The following is a 23,887-nucleotide window of genomic DNA, read 5'->3' on the forward strand; positions in this document are numbered from 1 at the left end:
CTGTCAGCTGCTGCAGGGCAAGGTGAACATCAAGTGTGGAGATGATGGGGTTAAGATAAATTAGTGGTCGCCAACCTTCTTAAGCCCAAGATCCCCTACCTTGGCCTTTAGTGAAAGGCAAGATCTACCTACTAAATCGTTCAGAGAAAAAACAACTCAGATTGCACTTCCAACTTGAGGCCTTTTATTTGGGCTAATTGTATTTGAATTACATAAAATGCTGTTGTCAAACTTTCAAATTAATTCAAACAAGAAAACACTGTAACTAGCTTATCAAACAGGCCATAGCTGTCTTTCTTTAAGGATATTACAATACTTCATACCTTTTGTAGTAACTTCTACTTTGAAAAACGACCACTCGACAACTTCATGTCCAAAGGAACAACTTTATCTGGGACGGCAAAACCAATGCGGTGAAGGGGCTCATACACACATGCGCAGAAAAGACCAGAAGTAAAACCCCGCAACCCTGGAAACAACCTCTGTTTACAAACAGCTTTCCGTAGCGGGAGTATTGTTATATTACCATTATCCTATTTGGTATTAACTTATCTTTATAATGCACACATTACAACACTTCTCCCCCTTTTAATTCCAACACTCCCCAAATGTAAAGGAACTGGGAAACAAAAACCAGAGGTGTCATTAGCTTGCGTACCCCTGAAACTTATACTAGTGTCTCAGTAACAGTTTAACAATACAAAACACCTGAAAAACGTGGCAGATTCAACATTCAGTCTAACAAAGGAAACTGTCCATTCGAATATTCAGCCTGTCAGGAGGTTTGTGAGGGTGCTGTGCTGCAACGGTTTGTTGACTTGCTGCCTGAGATAAAGAATGAGGAGCACGAGGAACTGTCAGATGATGCATGGCTACTGGATTTAGGGTTTCTGACAGACCTAACGGCTAAATTAAACGCACTTAACAACGAGCTCATGAGAAAAGACCGTCAGCTGCCCCACATGATAAGCGCAGTAAATGCGTTTAAGGCCAAGCTCGGTGTTTGGATTTCAAATTTAAAGAACGAGAGGCTGACACATCTTCCGAACTTGGAGAAGCTGTTCTAAGCCATCAAGGGAAAAAAAACGCTTTTGGCCCTGAGCAGTACTGTGCTTACCTAGACAAACTGGCAATAGAGTTCGATTGGTGTTTTGGGGAGTTAAACGTCATGAGGGATATTGCTGCATTTATTTCAAACCCATTTCTGCCGATCGATATAGAACAGATACCAGCCAAATTCCAGCAAGTATTTGGTGTGCCAAGTGATATTGAAATGGAAATAATTGATTTGCAAAATGACATAGAGCTTAAAGCAAGATCAAGGGATGGTGACTTTTGGGGGCTACTTCGGGTCAACTTATCTGTGTGAAATTGCATTTTCACAGATGAAAATTGTTAAATCTAAGTACGGGAGCTGTCTTACTGACAGACACCTCATAGACTGTCTCAGACTGGCTATCTGTAGTTATGAGCCAAATTTCAGGGAACTAGCAGAAAGTATTCAGCCCCAGTCATCACACTGAGTGCAACGGTCAATTTTTATTCATTTATTTTTCATATTGAAATAAAATTAAATAATGAAACTTAGAATTAAAGGTGTTGTAATGTGAGCATTATAAAGATAATACCAATTAGGATAATGGTACTACAGCAATACTCCCACTACAGACAGCTGTTTGTAAACAGAGGTTGTTTCCGGGGTTGCGGCATTTTACTTCCAGTGTTTTCTGCGCATGTGTGTATAAGCCCCTCAGCTGCATTGGTTTTGCCGTCCCAGACAAAGTTGTTCCTTTGGACATGAAGTTGTTGAGTGGTCCTTTTTCAAAGTAGAAGTTACTACATATGACTCACATATGCGCTCTATGGGTAAAATTTGCTTTTGCATCAAAAGGTTTATCAGGCATAATGTATTTGTGTATTTATTTTTCTTTTTTTTTTGGGATCTATTGGGAAAGTCTCAAAGATTGACCAGTCAATTGCGATCGACCGGTTGGCGACCACTAAGATAAATGATGCGTTCTGCAAGTCATTTGTCAGTCATTAGTTGGATAAATAAATGAAGGGAGGAGATGCAAGTTGTTGCAGATTCTCTGACATTTAATGGGTTATAGTTAGAGGTAATGAGGGAGGAACAGGCTTCCATTTTTTCAGGAAAATAGAGAAGGTAATTTTGAGGGTGTGCTGGGAAACATCGGACTGCAGCTAAATTACTTTTGTGGTGAAGCTATTTTGGAATCTCTTAATGGAAAAAAAAGATGAGGTTAATTCCTGACACACTAATAGAATTGTCTGGAAAGATTTTTTTTCCCTTCCATGGACTTCTCCACAGTGATAATTATGTCAAATTTATTAGAGAACGTATCTTTATTACATCTGAAGGTTATCAGCAACGACAGGAAAAGGATATCACCACTGACAAACCAGATTCCTGAACTGGTTGGGGTGAGAACCACTGCTTCCAAGAAACATGTCTCAACATTTGCTTAGGCTGTTGGGAAATCCTTTTTTTTTGAAGCCTCAGTTTCTTGGCAAGATTTCTGTCCAACCAAGTGAGGTTATTGCCATAGTGGAATGGTTATATTGCTGTACTAATAATTCAGCAAATTTATCTGTAAAAGCAATGCGTCAGCATACCCTGTTCAGGCTTAGGCTGTCGAGGATCAGTTACATCCAGGCCGCAGTCGCCTTCTACAGGGGAGTACTTGATCTCTAATATTTGGTGTACTGTGGCTCTACTATAATTTTTTTCCCACCATCACCATCATTATGTATTCACCAGTGAACAGAAATTGAAGTGGATCAGCCATTTAAAGGACGGGTTTCAAGACCAGATGAAAGGATAGTGACATTCTCCAATGCTTTCCGTCGTGTGCAAGACATACATCAGAATATGATGGAGTACCATCCACTTGCCTGGATGAGGTCAACACCTCCTCCACTCCAATGATGTGCTGGCAGTTTAAATCGCTCTGGTCAGCTATCCATTGGAGATGGATAATGGCAAAGGCAACAAAAGAGAAGATCATGGCATGTGCAAGAGAAAATAAGGCTCAGGGTGATTGGAAAATAAGGAGTGGATAAATGGGAATGATGGACTTACTCCCCAGGAGTCAGCATGGACTGGATGGGATGAAAGACATCCTTCTATGTTGGGATGTTATGGGTACAGCACACACTTAGTGGCCACTTTATTACGACCGTACACCAGCTCATTAGTAGAAATACATGATTAGTCTGTCATGTGACAGCAATTCAATGCATAAAAACATGCAGACAAGGTCAGGGTTCAGTTGTTGTTCCGATCTAGCATCAGAATCAGGAAGAAATTACTTCGACTGTAGAATAACTGTTGGTGCCAGACAGGGTGGTTTGAGTATCACAGCAACTGCTGATATCCTGGGATTTTTACGCACAACAGAGTTTACAGAGACTTGTGCAACAAAAAAAGCATCCAGTGAGTGGCAGTTTTGTGGGTGAAAACACCTTGTTAATGAGAGAGATCAGAGGGGAATGGCCAACCGTTTCAAGTTGACAGGAAGGAGACAGTAAATGAAATAACCAAGCCTTACATCAGTGGTTTCCAGAAGGGCACCTCTGAACGTGCAATATGTCGAACCTTGAAGTGGTTCCGCCAGCAGCAGAAGACCATGGATATACGCTCAGTAGCCATTTTATTCGGTACTGGACATTTTATTAGGGCCACTGAATGTACGTCTCTCATATAATTACATTACCTAAGTGATACATCCCGTATTCTCCTTACCTACAAAACAATTAACAGTTTCATTTTTGATCATTTCATTTGACTCAGCATTTATAATAAGCCAGTGCGAGTTCCAAAGATGAAAAAAGATTTCCTGATTCTGTAGCTGAGTGAGTTAACTCTACTTCTGAGAATGTTTCTAGTGGTCATGGAGATAAAAAAAAAATCATAGTTTCTTTGGTTTAAAACTAAGTGAGGGAACTGGGGGAGGGGTGAGCGAGTATTGGTGACTAGGCAATGTCCAACATGGACAACACAAAGGTATAGCAGGAACATGATGGGTCCCGGGCTTAATACTGGGTTACTGTAACTTTTGCTGAAGAGATTGCAAGGGCATCAGAAGGAGGACAAAGCACTTTGGGTTCTCTCCTCAGCAATCGGATAGTTTGAGCTGTCTGGTCTGTTATGGTGCCGGAGGGAGTAATAGGAGTCCAAATATTCCTCGTAGGGCTTGGGGATTGCACATGCTGCTTCTGACTCACAGGAACTGCAATAATTAAAACTTCTTTGTCCTCCAGTTTGCCCGCCGTTTGCTTCCAAATAGATTTAGCTTGATGGTGAGGTTATCAGTGTCCAAGTAACATTGTTGACAAGTGAGTTGGGACCCCAAGTTAATAAGTGGAATGGCTCATTAATTTAGTGTTTGAGTTGTGTGTGTTCTATCAAAGAAACAATGAAAACTTGATGATTTTAATTGCTGCTTGTTCGGTATTCTATCAGGTAGAATTAACTTAAGACCCCTCCTCTGTATAATTTCTGCTCACAAAAATTGGCGTGATGGGTTGAATTCATTTTATTAAATGTCTGCTAGCTTTCAAAGAATTTTACAGTGCAAATGTGTTTATGCTGCCTCTTTGAAAGTGAATTTCAATTAGTCAAATTTGTTGCTCTTTTATCTTTGTCCTGCTCATTTTCAGTTCTCAAGTATGCAATCAATTCAATTCTGAAAGCTGCTTTTGATATTTTGATATCCTTTACAAGAAGGCAATTATAAAAACATGTTGATGTTTTTAAAGAGTGTCCAGACTTTCCACTGAAGAGTTTTTTGCTCCCTGACTACTTTTGTATGGTTGTCAAATTCATTACAGATCAAAAGTTCTTTATAGTTCTTTCCCTCAACTTGTCCCAGACATTTCATTGGCACGACCTGTCGAGGCAGTGAAAGGCACATGTGGAAAGCCAGGAAGATTTGCCAGCTCTGTAGATCAAGATTTATGTTCGGCTCAGCCTTGGGGAATGATGGGCTCCTCTGTCTAGGTCTATGATGTTCAATGTGAAATCAGAATATCTTCTTCCTGCTTCAAAAATAATGGAAAACTATTGTTTGAAACTGTCTCTGGAGCTGTTCAGTATGACAGAGATTGCCCATCTCAATTAGGCATTCAAAGTTTCAAAGGTTTATTTCTTATCAAGGCACGTATCCATATACAACTCTGAAATTTACGTTCTCCGGACAGCCACGAAACAAAGAAAGAACATGAAAGTTATTGAGAGAGAAACATCAAACACACCCCCCCTTCACAAAAAAGGAACAGCGTCCTGATCATCAACCCCCTACACCCTCCCACGAAACAGAACAAGAAAATCGACCCCTCCCAAAAAACTCTCCCCTGCACAATAAATTAACAGAACATCAACCCCCAAATGTCCTCCCCTCACACAACAAAATGTAAAAGGAATGGGCGATTTAAAAAAAAACAGAATATAAAATCCATAAGTCTGAAGAAGTCCACAGTTCATAAACCAGAAGTGCAGAACCATGATACCATCGTCTCATATCACCGACATTCGTCGAAAGAGGGGGACACCACATGAGGCAGAGAGGCCTACCTGCCTGACACAGCAAGCCACACAGCGATAGGCCGCTCACAGACTCCTCCGGCAGCAATCAGGCAGTGAAACTTTCGCTCACCGTCTACATTCACCTTGACGTCTCCGTCTTCCTCGCCTAATGGGCAATTAATAGACGCTTTAAACGGCGAAATAGAGGCGCACCCCATCTCGAAGTATGTTTGCATTGAGTCTGACTGAGTATGTGCCCGGAATCTTCTCAGAGCCAGTAAAGCCTGGATCACTCAAGCAATCTTCAAACTGTAAATCGCAGGCTCTAACGTTCTCAGAAATGCATTTAAGGTGAAAGGCAGATGTGAAAGAGGTAAAAAAGGGATTTTCGTTTGCTATGTGGAAGACGTGGACTGAGGAGGCGTTGTACACTGGCGACATCTTGACCGAAAACACTGGTATGAAAATTGATGCACAGAGGGAGGGCTGGAAGTCTTTCACAGGTGAAGGGGAAAGAGTTAAAGTTTCTTGTCAATGAACGTTAAAATGATCTTAAAGATGATCGTTTGATTCCTGATCGTTATATGACCTGAGAGAATACTTGGTTTAACGGCATCAGGAAAGTTTTGAATTTAATCTGTTCTGCACCAGTTCTAGAAAACAATTATCCTCAGTTTAATCCTCCCCTTTTACAAACAAAAAGCTTTGAGAGATAATAAACCAAAGCAGAATAATTTGATTAACCAAGTGATGAATATTCACTGTCTAAGGCCTTACTTTTTTTTGCCATGCTCAGCTTTCTAAACACAGCAGCTGATACTCCTGTAGATCAAAGTCTTGTTTTTCAGTAAGTTAAACTTCTTTGTTTAGCTTCTTGTCATAAATGGGTGCTAGTCTTGTTAATGTAAATGTGAAGCAGTAAGTAGCCTGAAGTTAAAAGAACAGCTTTGCAAAGATGTGCTGCCTATAGCTTAGACTTGCTAACCCTTAGCATGAGGCTAACTGTTCAAGCGATGCAGTATAAGGCAATAGGGTTCTGTTAATAGGGCTTGAATCAAACCAGACAATGCTAGCTAGGTTATTTAGTTCAGGGGGGCTTGCAGAACAGACTGATACAATCACTTAGCACAGCAAATAACTGATTTATTTATTAGTTAAAGGTTTGTGTGCTCAGAGCATCTGCTCACAGCATTAATTTTGGGTACCTGGGAGGTGTGTCTTGTGTGCGTGTGCGTGTGTGTGTGTACGTGTGTGTGTACGTGTGCGTGTGCGTGTGTGTGTGCGTGTGTGTGTGCGTGTGTGTGTGTGTGTGTATATATAAAGTTACCCAAATCGCAGAGATCAGTATAAATGAGGAGAGCAGTGATGCTTATTAAGAATGGTAAGGGATATCAAGAAGAATGCCAGAAAGACTGGGTGAACTAGAATCTATTCTTCTGCCTTCAATTCTGTGACAAACAGTTTGTTTATCTGCAACTCATTGGTATGTCACTTTAGCTAACAGGAATTGTACCTGTGTTTGGGAAATCCTTTGTGTTTTAGAAATGGTTTGTAATTTGGAAATCTTAAGATAGAAATCCACTGTAAGTTTTAAGTGTGTCTTAAGAATTTTGTTTGAATTTAAACTTGTATCACTAAAAATAAATGAACTGTATTTAAACCACTTTGTTAGCTGGAAGCATCTCCTCCTTGGTAGGGAGGGGGACCCACTGCTCAAATTGTGGGTATTGGCAGCTAAACTCACCACAGAGGATAAACAGGGAAGTGAGTTAGCTTTTGAAAATTTGGTGGTTGCAGTATAACTCCCTTTAGTGAGGGTACTCATAGCTATCTACATTGGATAGGGGTTAAGCTCTTTGTTTGAGCTTAGAAGTTTGCGGTCAGCAACCCTAATACCATCACAACAGCAGCTAGATAGGCCAAATATTCATTTTTTTACGAAGCCACATGATTTTATGTAACTTTAGAACTAATCAGAGAAGAGTATCTGATTTACAGCAAAGCAATCAGTACTGTTAGTCAGAAGGTTACGTGAGCCTTGGAAGTGTTGGTCCAGGGGACTGTAAATGCCCGAGGTGGCACTCTCTGAGTGACAGAAGACTCGCAAGAGTGAGCTTGCAGACAAGTTAATAGCTAAAGAGGTGAGCATGGATGACGCACAATCTAATGGGGAACTTGCTTCTTTGTCTGTTATTAATATTAATTGTAGGCTGAAATTCATTGGAAAGCACTTATGCAAATATCTCCCCATTGAATAGATTTGCTGAAAAGCTGATCTCTGATTCACTTTAGTGAAATTGGATGTTAAATTTGAAATTTCTGGCTTGAAATTCAGCTATTTATTTACTTACTTATTTAGAGATAGGCACTTCCAGCCCTTTGAACTGCACCGGCCCATGACCCCTGTCAGCTCTGATTTAACCCTTAAACCTAATCGCGGGACTACAGTATTTACAATGACCGATTAATCTACCCAGTACATCATTGGACTGTAAGCAGAAGCCTGAGGACCTGGAGAAAACCTGGAGCATTCCACGGGGAGGACCCACACGGACCCCCTATGGAGGACGCTGGGACAGATCTCCAAACTCCGAAGACCTGAGCTGTAATAGCGTCACGTGAACTGCCACGCTAGGGTGTCGCCCAGTTTCGTGTTTATATTAACATGACTCAGAATTCAGCTGGGAGAACAAAGGATGCATGGAAGCCTTGACCTTGGCTCACACAGTGACCTCTGATTCAGGGGCTGTTAGTTCACCTCCCTCATGTGGAGCTGAATATGCCTTTGATACTGACACCTCTGTGATGCTCCATTGCAGGGATTTACTTGGAAAGCAGAAGCTCCATATTCTCAGATGGAGATAAGAGACCCCACGGTTCAGGCACCAGCTTTAAAACCATCCTACTGGAAGAAATACGGCAGCCTGCTTATGTAGTGGTTAATGCAATGCTTTACAGTGCCAGTGATCAGATGAGTGGTGTTCAAATCCCGCTGCTGTCTACAAAGGTTTTGTATTTTCTTCCTTTGACTGCGAGGGTTTCCTCTCTGGGTGGTCCAATTGCCTGCTACATTCCAAAGACATGCAGGTTAGGGTAAGTAAGTTGTGGGCATGTTATGTTGGCGCAGGAAGCATGGTGAAACGTGGAGGCTGCCCCAAGCACATCCTTGGACTGTGTTGGTCATTGACGCAAACAGCACATCTCACTGTATATTTTGATATCTCGATGTATCTGTGACAAATAAAGCTAATCTAATCTAAAAAGGTTGCTGAGAGAATGGTAGGTAATGTTCTTAAATAAAAATAGCAAGAACTACAGTGGCGCTAGAAAGTTTGTGAACCCGGTAGAATTTTCTATATTTCTGCATAAATATGACCTAAAATGTGGTCAGATCTTCACATAAGTCATAAAAGTAGATAAAGAGAACCCAGTTAAAGAAATAACACAAAAAATATTATGCTGTACTGAATTTCCTCCATTTATAGATGACAACTCTTACTGTGGACTGATGAACACTCGGGTCTTTAGAAATGCTTTTGTAACCTTTTCCAGCTTCATGCATCTCTACAATTCTTCTTCTAAGGTCCCCTGAAAGGTGTTTTGACCGAGGCATCATGCACATAAACAGATCTTTCTTGAGGAGAGCAGGCTCTGTCAGTAACCTGACTTTGTGTGTCTTTTTTATAGGGCAGGGCACCTCTACAGCCCACATCGCCAATCTCATCTCATTGATTGGAACACCTGAAGCCAAATAGCTTTTGTAGAAAGCGTTATCCCAGAGGTTCACATACTTTTTCCAAGCGATGCACGTAATATTAGATTATTTTTCTCAATAAATTAATGAACAATTATAATGTTCTTGTGTTATTTATTTAATTGGGTTCTCTTCATCTAATTTTAGGATTTATGTGAAGATCTGATCACTTTTTAGGTAATATTTATGCAGAAATAGAGAAGATTCTACAGGGTTTACAAACTTTCTAGACCCATTGTACATATATTCAATTGGTCAGGAAGTATTTTAGATTTCCAGCATCTATATTTTCATTTGTTTTGGAGGTCAAGGTTTTTACAAATTTGATTTAGTTAAATTTGTGAGTATGTTCTCCATCTAACTTTGAGAATCCTTTTTAGAAAAATATTAAAGCTTTGGCACTTTTACTTTTTCACAGGTGCTGTCTGATTGTGAGAGTTGGTGAAGACTTTTAATTGAAGTTGTAGGTTTGATGTCTGAGGACAGGCTGTCACTACTGCCGGTACATTTTGTGACTGCTGTGGCTGATCACTTGCATTAGGAGGGGCCCTTTGTCTCTCTGATGAGCTGGAGCTTCACTGCCAGTGCTGAAAAGCATACTGGAAGGCACAGCATGGCCCAAAACACAGACAACTGACTATTTTAGGTTGGAGGAGGTTCTGCCCCTCCTGCTGCAACACTGCAAAATTGCTTCTTTGTTTTCTGACTTCTCTGTGGTAGAGTTCCGTGATTTTACAATTAGGAAGCTAAGAGGAAGCGTCACTTTCTAAAAGTCACCTCATCGTCTGTAATATAGCACCATATACACCTTTATAACAGCTGAGTAGTATACAAGCACTAAGCATCTAAGTTCTTACCACAGTCACAATAGTTGAAGACTACCAGTTTAGTTAATGTGGGAAAGAGGCAGTGATTAGAGTTGTGATTTATAAAGTAATAGGGTGAACTGGGCCACAGTTAGCATGCCAATTTAGAAAGGAAAGAAATTACTTTTGGAAGGTGACCTTTATTTGTTGCCTGTTTATCTGTAAAATCATGAAAATCAATGGCACTGAAGGCTGTAAGAACCAAAAACTGAAGCTAATTAAGTTACTTCCAGCTCTCAGTCCATAGTTTTGTAGATTCCAGCTCTTCAAATCTTCAGTTACTGTAGCTGCCTTGTTAAAATAGTGAGAGTTTCTGCCTTCACCTGACCTTTGAGCTTATGATGTGCAGATCACCACTATTTTTGGACGAAAAATGTTTTATTCATTTCAATGTAATCCTTCTGTTAATTACAGTATATTACATCAATGTCCATCTCTGCCAATGGGACAAGGTCATTTCTGTTCATACTCTTTGAACCTTTCATGATACTGAATGCTTCAACTAATTCCTGTCTCTGCTCCATTATTATTAGAATGGATGCTGGTACCAAAACCTTCAGTTTTGTAAAATGACCATTATGTTCAGCTAAATAATCACTTTCCTTCAATGTAATTGTTAGTATTGGAAGCATTGCGAGATGTTCCAGAAGGTATTTTTATATATATAAATGCATTAAAATATTTAATTGGCTGTAAAGTGCTCTGGGAGTGACCTGAGGCCATGCAAAGTTATTATCTATAGGCTTGAGTTTTAAAGAAGCTTCTATCTGCACACGTTGTGTGTCTAAATCCACGATGCTCTAGTCTGAATTTTCACTTTTTGCCTTATTATCCTGCTCAGTCTTTCAAATAAAGTTCCACCAACAAAATGGTTTTCACCAACGGAATTCTTAGAAATGAAGTCCCCTTTATCCTGTTAATTATGGGTAAATTAGGTTTTCATTTCTAAGTATTTTGTTTGTGCAACCAAGGATCCCGTGATTTGAGCCACATGATAACAATTGAATTCATCTGCAAGCTGCTGGAACCCTTGAAGCAACAAGAGTGAACCTTCAATAACCTCCTGCTGTAAGTTTGCTAAAGGCATTGTTTTTTTATGTTAGGGTCATATGCTGTTACATGTCTTGTCATTTTATGAACCAGCAAGACTGTTTATTAAAATTAAAGCAAGTTTGCAGAACTTTCCACTCAAATGAGCATTCATCATCAAATTTGCGGAGCAGGATGAATCTACAAATCAAAGGAAGAATACACCATTGTGCATGTGTTTCTCACTCAGGAAGACCTCATCTTCTACTGAAAGACTCCTTATTATGAGAGATGTTTCCTGTGCAGAAGGAGTCACATTTTCAGAAGATCAAAGCATCAGATGAAAGTCTAATTCTCTAGAGGGTTGTACCGGGAGTAACACCCTCAAGTGATGGTTTACTATTAAAGAAAAAAATGATGGAGAAATGAAAAACCTAAAGTTTCTCACATCTTGGACCCGGAGGACTCCGTAACAGGTGACAGGGTGTTAGAAAAGATGACTGCAGAGTTAGCAAGAGGATTCATGATGATCTTTCAAGACTGCTTAGATTGTGGAAGAATGACGGATTGAAAATAGCAAAAATAACACTTCCAATTGAAAATGTAGGGAGAGACAAAATAAAGAAGTGTTGACCTGATGGCTCAGTTTCTGTTGCTGTAAATGTTTTTGAATTGATCATTACATTTCTGGTAATGGGGCACAGATCAATCTGTGCAGTGCAACTGAGTCAGCATAGCTTAATGAAGGGAAGATTAAAGTCGACAAATGTAAAATGTTTTTCAAAGTAGCTATCATTTTAGGTGATGGGGATTATGTTGACAATATATATGGAGATTCAAAATGTGGTTGATAAGTGTTTATGAAATGAAACAAAGACCTACAGGATGAGAGTATCATTTCAACATTGATAACTACTGGAAAAATTCCCTCTTCTCAAATTGACCTCGTTAAAGAGTGGTTCTCACTGGTAAGGAATGAAATCTGATTGTTGATTTAACAGATCTATTTTGAGGTTATCATACTGTTACTGGTGAGGTGCCATAATGTGTTACTGGACCCTCAGCAATTCATAACCTGATTTAAAGACTTAGTCAAAAAGCAGAATGTAAATTGCCTGAATATGTTAATGACACAGAGCTGGATGAGAATGTGAACACAAAGTCTGGAAAAAAGGACGGATGAAGGAGTTGGTAAGATGGTAGCAGATGGGGGATAATATGAACAACGTGAGCTTGTTTAGTGTAATAGGTAACAAGATCATGTAGTATGTGAGTATATAGATACCATCAAAATATGTTGGTTTTTTTTATGCAAAGTGCTTGGAGTACAAAAGTAAGGAAGTATTTCTGAAAACAAGAGGAATTCTGCAGATGCTGGAAATTCAAGCAACATACATCAAAGTTGCTGGTGAACGCAGCAGGCCAGGCAGCATCTATAGAAAGAGGTGCAGTCGACGTTTCAGGCCGAGACCCTGAGATTGGATAGGACTTTAGTGAGACCATGGTTTGAAGTATTATCTGCAATTTAGGTTTCCATACCTTGGGAACGATATACAGATCTTAAACTCAATACAGAACAGATCCCTTGCGAAAAAATAACCAGACTGCTGGAGGAATTCAATGAATCAAACAGCATCGGCGAAAGCAAAGGAATGGTTGATGTTGCGAGTTGATTTCCTGCATCAGGAAAGATCCCTTGTGTAGTATATGTGTTTCCTGGATGGGTCTTGTGCGCGGTGCTTCAGGAAGCTTAGCTGAAATTTGACCATGGTTTAGAAGAATGAATGGTAATCTGATTGGGAAATATAAAATTATAGATTATAAGAGTTGTACGGCACAGAAATGAACCCCTTGATTTATCACGTGCTTGCTTTTTACCCATCTTAGCCATACCTGATTATAAAACTGTCATTTAAATCCTGGTCTAAATATCTCTCAAATGTAGTTGACTCCATCAATTTCTTTGGCAGTGAGTTCCAGATCAGTAACTCTATGGACTGCGCATCATACCCTATTCCTTTCACCTTAAACCTATGTTGTTTTGTATATGATACCTGTAACATGGGATAAAGTTTCAACTATCATTTTATAATTGTTGCTCCCTCCTTCCAACTTCTTGTGGCTCATCCGGGGAAATTGAGGGGAGGTCAGAAACAAGAAGTGTGCTTGTAGGTTCCAATCAATGGTCCCTCAGAGCTTTGTAAAGCAGCAATTAATGATGTTCTGAAGGAACGACGAAGAACGATGGAAACTCCCCTCCAAGACTAGGATGGATTTGGTGGTTGTCCAGTGACCCCTGCTGGACAAGTAGGCTCAGATATAACACTACCCATGATTGAGTTGCCTCAGACATTGGTGAGGTACAGGAATATCATACCTTTGGATCTCCACCCTCATCCTCAACCACTGACCTGTATCATGCACGTACAAAAGTCATCCTTAAAATCAATAAGGAGGATAGAGAATTGGCATGGAAACTTTATAGCCGCCTTCAGTCATTTTATTTGGTTTGGTTCAAGCCAATATATAAATGACAAGCTCAAGGTTTCTTAACTGTCATTTGTCAGAGCAACCCATTGCCTACAGTCTCTCTCACAGAAGTCTATGCTTTGAATATTTAGCCAATTTTCCCCATAAAAGATTCAATGCCCTTTTGGGAAGAGCATTGCAAGCTGCAGTAACCCTTAGGATAAAGAGGTTTCCTTTCCATATTTGGCAATTTTATTAAATTGGTAAATCTGAACCATAGCATTTCCTCCTGCTCTTCCTCATCCTCACCTTCACTCATTGCTGACTAACGTCTGCACATATTTTTTGCTATATTCAGGTGGATGCAGATGATGTTATTACCAGAGACGAACAGATTTACCTGCTGCTTCATGCTAAACACAAGTGTGAACAGAAATTGAAGTCCAGGATAACTAAAGCTACTGGTGAGTCCTCCGGCAAAACTGACTAAGTACTGTATTTACTGTATTAAAGATCCCTAGTTGCTTCACAAGAAGGCATAGCAGAAGAGATAGTCAGTGGGGTGGAGAGGAAGTTGATTGAAAAGATTTTAAGGAATCTCAAAAGAAGGATGTGGATGAGAATTGGAGGGATGCGGTTCCAAACTTTTGTGCATGTGCAATTGAGTGCATGGCCGCTAATGATAGGGAAACAGAAGTGAAGAGGGCACCATGCCAAATTTAGAGGAGTGCAGAGTTTCTGTGTTGGGGAAAGGAAGAAATGTAAACAGCACCAATGGGTGAATTGGGATAAATACTGTGGCTTATGTGAAGTATTAATAATCACAGCAAAAAAGAAAGCAGAATGTTGGAAATATTCATCAGGTCTGGCAGCATCTGCCAAGGGAGAAACAGATTTAACATTTCAGGTCTGTGACTTTTCAGCAGAACTTCGAAAATTTAGAATTTAACACATCCTAAGTTGCAGAAGAAGACTGAACAACATATGTGCTGTTAACGGTGCTTGACAAGGACTGTTAATTACTAAGTTTTTCAGGGGAAAATATTAATATAACAAGACGAATGAGGGTAATGGAGGAAAAAGTAGAGCTATTCGCTCTTTGAAATGTAAGCGATACAAAACACTGCAACTGTTGGAAATCTGAATAGAGAGAATACCAAGGTTGAGGTTATTGTCAGATGCACAAGTACATATATGCACATGTACAATAAAATACTTAATTACAGCAGCATCACAGGTTCAAAGGTTGATTTATTATCAAAGATTGTATGCACTGTACAATTCTGAGAATTGGCTTCTCCAGGTAGCCACAAAACATGAAAACCATGGAGGTCGTTCAAAGAAATACATCAGCAACACCGCCCCCCCCCCCGCACAAAAAACTTACAAATTTCACCAAAATTAAATAGCACAGCAGCAGCAAGAGCATCAACCCCCCCACCCCTCCAAGCAGTAAAGAACATCAAACCTCAACGCCCCTGCACAAAAAAACACTTATAAATCACGCAGTGGCAGCAAGAGTATCAACCATCACCGCCCCCATGCAGGAAAGCAAATCGGCAAACTGTGAGAATATCAAACCCCAGCCCCTACAAATCGAATTGCTCAGATGACAAGAAGAAAGACTGAAACTTGATTTTTACAGAATAATGCAATATATAAAATTACTATAAATTACAAAAATTAAAGTAATTAAATCATTTATTTTCTAATTTTAGAGCATAAAGTATTTATTTTGTAATGTAGGGATTAGAGTTTTGCCAGCTAGTTCAAAAATCGAATGGTTGAAGATAACTCGCTGTTCTTGAACCCAGTGGTGTGGGACTTGAGGCTTCCTGTACCCCCTGTGCAATTTTAGCTGTGAAAAGATGGCATGGTCTGGATGTTGGGGAACTTTGATGTATGTTATCTTTTTAAATGTGGGAATGCAATTAAGATGGTATGTGTGGGGAACAAAAAAATGATGATAAATTTACAGCTTGATGCCTTATATCACAACTAGTTTGAAGGTGAGATGTGGTTCCTGAAACATGTTGGGTTTTGAGTGTAGAGACAAAATGGTTGAAATTGGAGTGAGATGGAGAATTAAGGCTCAGGGTCTCCTTGTACAGTGAAAGGAAGTGTTCTGTAACATGGACACTCAAGTTGTTTGGTTTCTCTAATGTAGAGAAGGCAGGATGGTGAGCATTGAATGCAGAAAACTCAACTAGACAAAATACAGCTAAATTCTTGTGTCATTTGAAAGGAGTGACAAGCTCCAGGGTGGCAGAAAGGGAAAAATTAAATAGCCAGTTGCATTTTTGACCAGACAGGATATAAAATTGAATTGTTTTTCTTTCTCTCTCTCTTTCTCGCTCTCTTTCTCTCTTTCTCTCTCTCTCTCTTTCTCGCGCTCTTTCTCTCTCTCTTCTCTCTCTTTCTCGCTCTCTTTCCCTCTCTTTCTCCCTCTCTCTTTCTCCCTCTCTCTTTCTCTCTCCCTCTCTCTCTCTCTCTCCCCCTCTCTCCCCCCCTCTCCCCCCTCCCCCCCTCTCTCCCCCCTCCCCCCCTCTCTCTCCCCCCTCTCTCCCCTCCCCCCCCAAACAGGTGCTGCCCAAACTGCTATTTCCGGAATTTTATTTCTGATTTTTGACAACTGCGGTCTTTTGCTTTTCAATGATCATAATGGGGGATAAAATGCCTCTTATAATAAACAGGACGAACAGAAATAGTAGGAGATGCAGCAAGTTTAAAGCCAGTAATGCTCATCAGATGGACGTGGACAAATTTAAATAGAAATGTAAAGCTATGCTGCTGGATTTTAAATGGTGAAAGTGACAATCTAGACTTAATATAATATGAAATAGTGAAACTGAGGACTCAAAGTAATCCTGTTTGAAAAATATGCAGAGTGACAAGAGCTGTGGAACAGGAAAGTGAGACAAATATGTACAGTGACAGGAACAGTGAAGTGTGCGTGTATGATGATAAAATTTGTGAAGTTATTTTGCCTGTTTGTGGGAAGTGTGAAATGCGTGATAACTAGGACATCCAATAGTAGGTGGAAATATGAGGTGTACATGCATCTGTGGTGGTTGGAATTGTGACGTCTATGCACAGTGTAAGGTGTTAAAAGATTTGTGAGCAATTCGAGTGCACAGTGACAGGAATTGTGAGCTATGCCTGCACAAAGACAAGAAGTGTGAGAAGTGTGTCACGGTGAGTAGAGCTATAAAATGTGAATCAAAGGTGACAGGAGCTATATACAGTATGTGTACGGTGACAGGATTTAGAGAAGTTTTGCTTAATAACAAGATCTGCGAATTGCTTTTTGAAAGGTATATGTGCAAAGTTACAGGAAATTTATAAATCATGCATATTCAGTCAACTTGTGCAACGTAACATAAATTTGGGCTTGGACTCGTGAAACTATGAAACACACAAATACTGACACACATGGTGATAGATTTGTGAGTGATAGCTGGCAGTGTAAACATGTGTTCGTAGATGTGATAACACACAGCCAAACAAGGACACTCTTCAGTTATTTATAGAACAATAGACAGCGCTTTGCCAGTTGTGACTGACTAGGGATTATTAGGCTGGGTTTTTGCCTGCTTCTGGAAAACAGCATCTATTCTAGAGTCAAAAGTTTAAGAAAAGTGAGCTGAAAGTCGACGCCTGTGCAGTCAGACGGAGTTGGGACTGGAGGGGGCAAGAACTCAGAGGAATCAGCTTGGTTTACGAGCAGGCACATTTGGCTTCAGTAGAGACATTTGGAAAGAGCAGCTGAGCTGAGGCGGAGGGAGACAAGGGCAGCCTATTGAACTCAAATCATTAAATAATGAAATTGGCTCCAAGTTGTTTGCTTGCTGAAAGACCTCAACCTCTCGGTGATATGTAAAGGATAGCTGTGAAATATTCCACAGTTTATTATTATTTATTTTTATAAGAGGCACTGAGTGATCTTTCCCTTTTGCCAGCTTAGCAAGCCATCTCAGAGCTCGTGCTGGAGGGTGGGCAGGAGGGTATGGGCAGCTGAGGAAACCGCGGCTCTGCGTTTGGCAGGATGCCCTCACCCTTCTGACTGACACCCTGAGTCATGGCATCAAATGCTGACAAAAAGGCTCATTTGGCAGAATTGCACTACCTCCGCCACCTCTGATGGGCACAGCAGTGATATTATGAGTCTAAATATGATGTTTTAAAACATTTTTTCTAAATTATCTGTAGAATTGGTTAAGAGTAAAGCACTTATAGAATACAAAAGGATTTTGTGCTGAACGCAGTCCTTTGATATATGATTTACATGCAATTTTTATATAGTTGGGAAGGAAAAGGCTAGCTTTTCTGTCACATCTTCGTAACCTCAGGGAGCTCCGATGTTCCTGAGAGCCAATGAAATGCTTTTTGAAGTTGTATAAGAACACGTGGCAGCCACTTGAGGACTTGTACCCTCACAAACCGCGTTGGGATATCCAGTCTGATCGTTTCTTTTATTGATCATAACAGCTGTGTTCGTGTTGCTAACTTTACAATTAAAAAGAGGCCCCAGAGGCCTCAGCATTTTAACCTTCACCAGAAATAAGAAGTCATCAATGTAGATTATTAGCATATATCTGGAACAAACTTCTAATTTTAACCTGGTTTTGGATTCTTTATTATCCAAAGTTATGTGAAAAGGATAATACTCACTAACATAGAAAAATAAGGCATTTACCAAGTAGTTCTACCTTGCCGTCTTTTGGAATGCATAATCTAGATTGAACCAGTTACATAATTCCAACATTATCAAAGACAGCTGAGGGAGTGTTTCTAAATTACACCTTATGGCTACCTAATGGCTATACCCACTCATGGGGAAGGCTTTGGGAGTAAGCCTTGAGGGAAAATCGGAGCTGGAGTCTCTAAGGCAGTCCGATGTTGAGTTCAACGCTGACTAGCACCTCCTGCAGTGCTGCTGCTGCCAATCTGTATTATCGGGCTCTACCGTTCCTTTGGATTCATCAGCTGCATGGAGAGGGGAAGCCTGCTGCATGGGCAACAGCTTGCTTTCCGAATCGTACTGCCCTGGCTTGCCGATCACGCAGATGGCTGCTCGGACACAACATCCATAGTCGACCTCGACCAACGGAGGGCATCTCTGTTAAGTTGCATATCCAAACTTTTGCGATGGCTCCTGCGCGTGAGGGAATATTCACATTAGATTAGTGCGCCTGAGCCAATCAGTCAATCATTCATGCAGTGAACGTGGGACCTCGGGTTAGTGAGAGACACAGTAAACCACTCTAATCCCTAGAAATACTATCCCACAACTGGAAGAGTACACAATGTTCAGAAGGTTCTGTGCAATAAATCTCTTAGACCTGCTACATGCAAGATAGAAAAAGTACATTTCTCTGATAACTGGAATGACTGGGCAGTTGCCCAAGGGGATTGTGGGATGGCTGTTTTTAGCAGTCTGGTTAGGAGTTGTATACTGAATTTTACTGCAAACATACCTAACCTTGTTTCAAGTTTCTCTGCCACACAGAAGCATGCTCTGTACACTAGGCTACCACTGATTGCTCTCTCCAAAACCTAAAATTAGCCTCTAAGAATATTTCATTCCCAAATACCACAATATCATTTTTTTCTCTTTCTCTGGATGACAGTGTGTCACTATTTTAACACAGCGCAGCTTTGCAAAGTCCAAACATGCATGCAAGCAGGACCCAACCGACAGTGTGGGCTCGTAGAAACTTGGGCCAGGGAAGAAGGGCAGCCAAAAATAACTTTCTTGTTTACCAAAATCTTGGTAATTTAAGATTATTTTTCAAGTTAAAGGAATGTGGAGATTGAATAGTTGTAAATGGATTGATGCTGCTTGGAGAGAAGAGGCTGGGGCAAGGTCTTGTCATATATTTATCCTACTTACTCGTTGTTGATCTGACATCATTCCTGTCTGTTGTGTTGCCACATGCTGTGTTAACGCTACGTAGAGATCAGTCAGGCTCCTGTGCTTCTGTCCAGTCGTTTCTCAATCCTGTTATATTCCACTGCGGTGCTCAATAAAGCATGTAATATGGCCATTGCATGGAGCAGCCGTGGTTGTCTTGCTCATGAGCGAGTGGCTACGAGTAGCATCTTGGCTTTCAGTGCTACCTAACTGGGAGCGACCATCGCTCCCAATCCCAGAACAATATGGTCCCATTTTCTCAGAGAGAAAATCATAAGTAGGAATTAAACCTGGGAAATGCCTGGACAAACTTCTGATTTGATGCAAAGCAACCTGGAAATATCGGTATTACATTTTATTCCGGTATGTGTCAGTTTTCAATCACATAATGCAATTGCTTTTTGTGATAACTGCATAATAATATGTAAAATATCCCCTAATATGAGGGACATATGCAGTGTATTTTGTACAATATTACATGAAGTATTGTGTATATTATGTATAGGAATCTTAAATCTAATAGTGTATAGATGTGTTATACCCAGTAATACTGGAAATGTTATATAAATGTGCAGTTGTGCTATATCCAGTAACACAGATGTTCTAAATTGTTGCATGAAAGCCAAATAGTGTCTCTGAAGAAAGATTAAACACTTGTGCAAGAGCATTTGGGTGGGTTCTCCTTCAAAAGATGAGTTTCACAGGCTCCCCGCAGGAGTGCAGCTTCTGCTTCTTTGTTGTTCAGCACTGGGAAGAGATTGCCAGCCACTGAAGGCATCTTTTGGGTGGGTGCCAGTTATCAACAGCACATGGACTGCTTTGGGGAAGAGGGCAGCAGCATTGAAAGGGATGTTCATTTCCATGCCTCTACCCACAAACCCTCTGCTATACTGAGCCCTTTACTTGTAACAACTGAGTACCCCTGATACTTGTATCAGTCTTTGTAATTGAATCATTTTTAGGGACGTGGGCATTGCTGACACGGTCGGTATTTATCGCCAGTTCTGAGTTAATCATAAGGTGGTGGTGAGTGAACTTTAAAGGTAATCCTAAAATGCTGTTGGATAGCGACTTCAGATGCTGGATTTAGAACAGGAAGGAATAGTGATATACTACTAAGCTAGGATTGTGTGTGACTTGGAAAGAAGTCTGAAGGTGGTTGTGATCTGCCTTGCTGCCCTTGTCCTTACTGGAAAGACACTGGCTTGAGAGGTGTTGTCCAAGAAGCCACAGTACACTTTGTAGTTGGTACAGACTGTTTCTATTGTGCACTGGTGGAGAGGTGAATGAATATTTTAGATGATGGGTGGATGCCTGTCAGGTGGGATGCTTTATCCAGGATGGTGTCAAGCCTCATGAGTATTATTGGAGTGGCACTCATCCACATCAGTAGAAAGTATTCTGTTATTCCCGTGATTTGTGTCAGGTAGATGGTGAGGAGTTTTTGGGATGGCAGAAGTTGAGTCACTTGCTACAGGATGCTCAGCTTCTGGCCCTCTGTACCTGACTGATCCAAATGAGGTCTTGGTCAATGATTCCTCCCTCGTGGTGGTGAGGTATTTGGTAAGGATAATATCACTGAATGTCAAGTGTAGGTGGTTAGACTCTTTATTATTGGAGGTGGGTCTTGGCATCTTTGTAGCACAGAAGTTGCTTGACATTTACTGTATCACTGCTTGAATGTTGCCCTGAAGAGTGGCATTTCCCAAATATCATGTAATAGCTTGAGCATAGAATGAGTACTTTAACGTGTGTATGAGTGGGCTTCAGTGAGTGTTAAAATGCTTCGATTTCAGCAGAGAGACCCCTTAAATGATGATTTTTTTTGTCTTTAGCAACGCTGGTTTACCAAGACGGGAACTCAGTTTGTGCCTTGAGAGATTGAAACATGTGCTGCACGATAATTGAGTTCCTTAGGTATACATCTATCACACAGAAAATATATACTAGATGGGTCCCTGCCAATTCTGTGATTGCTGTCATTTCTCCCAGAAATGAAAACTAACATGTTTTTTTAAAATCCTGGGATGGTGAACTTACCATTTAAGGAAAGACTGTGTCAACCTGGCCTGTGTTTACCAGACTTTAGAAAAGAAGGAAAGTACAGAATTCCAGTAGGGACGATCAAACTGGATACAGAGACGATGTTTTTCTGGCTGGAGGTGGGGGGTAAACTGACTTTCTATTTCACTCCTGCCTCCAGAACTTCAGCACAGCTTTTAGTAGAAAACGATACTGTACAAACCCAGCATTAAGCTCAAGTAATTATCCCTGACTCTCCGCATGCTTGACAGATGTGGTGTTCCAGGAGCAGGCACCTCAAAGAACTGGAGACATAGGATTATACTGTCTCTGCAGAATTCTCTAAGTCCACTGACAGAATAAAGAAATTAACTTCAGTTCCTCCTCCCAGCCAACGTCCCCATCGATGTTGCACTTACACCCAGACAGCTCCAGTGGCTGGTCCCACCGTCTGTGCATCCAGCGTCAGAACCCTAAAACACACCCTCCACTCCGAACTGTGTCTTTCCACGAAATTTCTGAGAGATGTCATGAAGAACATTCTGACTGGTTGCTATGGAGGCACCAAAAGAGGGTTGTAGACTCAGTCACGGCACAACCCTCCCCACCATCGAGCACATCTTCAGGAGGCAGTGCCTCAGTCAGTGGCACCCACCAGGGACACGCCCACTTCTCATTACTACCATCAGGAGCAGGTGGAGGGTCCCGAAAGCCCACACTCAACATTTTAGGAGCAGCTTCTTCCTCTCTTGCACCAGATCTCTGGACAGTACATGAATACGACCTCACTCTTCCTCTTTTGCACTATTTATTTATTTTCGATTGCAACTTATTTCTAAAATTTTATGACTTGCTGCCTCAAAACAACAGACTTCATGACGGGTAATTGATAATGAATCCGATTCTGATTGGGATTTTTGATTTGGAATGTTCTCAGTATTTCCTTTAAACATCATGACGCCCTCACTGACTCATGGGAATCCTTGCTCAAACTGGAGATGTGTCCAGGAAGACATTGATCACCGTGAATTTCTTCACTGGGGCAAATGGAGGCCCGGTAATAACAGCAGCAGCACAAAACCCCCCAAACAACCTGTATCACCTGTGGCAAAGGTTACAGATTACAGAGCAGGAAGATTTTAAAGATTAAAGATTAACCTTGTCAAACGAACATCGGAACATACAGTGAGACGCATGGTTTGCGTCAGCGACCTACACAGTCCAAAGATGTACCAGGGCAGCCGCAAATGTTGCGATGCTCCCATACCAACACAGCATTCCCATAATTTACTAACTAAAGCATGTACATGTTTATTTTGAACTTTGAACTTTGTTTTAATATAAGGGAAGAGATATCTAGTGTAACATTGCAGGTAGTGTGTTCTACTGGAAAAGGCAGAAAAATATTGCAATTTTGGTACAGACAAAGAGCTAGAGGTTTGAGGGGCTGCAGATACTGGAATCTGGGGCAAGAAATGCACTGCTGAACAAACTTAGTGGGTTAAGCGTCAATTGTGGAGGCAAAGGGATGGCTGATGTCTTAAGTTGAGACCCTGCATCAGGACTGAGAGTGTAGAAAGATGATGGCCAATGTAAAGAAATGAGAAGGCAGGAACAAAATTGAGGGGATGATGGGTATCTGTAATGAACTTAGTAAAATTGAATATGAGGGGAATCTCAGCTTGATCCAGCTGTACCCTTAATTGAGATAAATTCCTTTACTCATTTGCTTTCACAAGGTTCCAGTTCCAGTTATCAATCAGCATTAAGGTGAAAGATGTTTGTTGTTGTTTACCTTAGACTCCGGTGTTCCTAATGAAGGCCTGATTGTCATACCAGTGTCCCTCAAACATCTGGTAGAATAAACACAACGCATCGACTTGCCAGGAGTGACGTTCAACTGTAGTTTACAGACTTGAGCCATTGTTCCTTGGCCAAGTGAGTGAGGAATCTTAGTCTGCAGTGAGCTGGCATTTGAGCAGTTCACTTGCATCCAGGTCTGATAATCATCCAGCTGGATCAGAACCTGAAAATGCACACACATCGTGTCATCCCAAAGATGAAGTTGGCCATGCTGATACATAACAAATTTTAACAGCAGTATTTTAGAAATATAATGATGTGGATTTTTAACAGGTCTGAAATCTACATAGTCCCCTCCTTGACATTGGTAGATGCATTTACTGTTGTCTTGCTTGAAGGCACAAGCAACACGAGTTCAAATCCTAACTAAGGTGATTAAGATCAGTTAATAAATCTAAAATTGGAAAACTAGTTCCTGGGAAGCT

At 40.8% G+C, this 23,887-nt stretch overlaps 1 protein-coding gene across 5 annotated transcripts in view; it reads left to right on the forward strand.

Annotated features, from left to right (window-relative positions):
* LOC134342325 (parathyroid hormone/parathyroid hormone-related peptide receptor-like) overlaps window positions 1–23,887 on the forward strand; it is a 91,890-nt gene that overhangs the window by 40,167 nt on the left and 27,836 nt on the right. For 2 of the 5 annotated variants that reach the window (XM_063040319.1, XM_063040328.1), the window contains exon 2: window positions 14,022–14,127. In XM_063040319.1, coding sequence (XP_062896389.1) covers window positions 14,022–14,127 — 106 coding nt within the window. Of the gene's footprint in view, window positions 1–14,021; window positions 14,128–16,688; window positions 16,859–19,357; window positions 19,437–19,605; window positions 19,941–23,887 lie in introns of those variants that run through there. The other 3 variants (XM_063040348.1, XM_063040343.1, XM_063040337.1) reach the window with 3 other exon arrangements.

This window comes from Mobula hypostoma, chromosome 1 (assembly GCF_963921235.1).
Source record: "Mobula hypostoma chromosome 1, sMobHyp1.1, whole genome shotgun sequence".
In the NCBI taxonomy this organism is placed as follows: Eukaryota; Metazoa; Chordata; class Chondrichthyes; order Myliobatiformes; family Myliobatidae; genus Mobula; species Mobula hypostoma.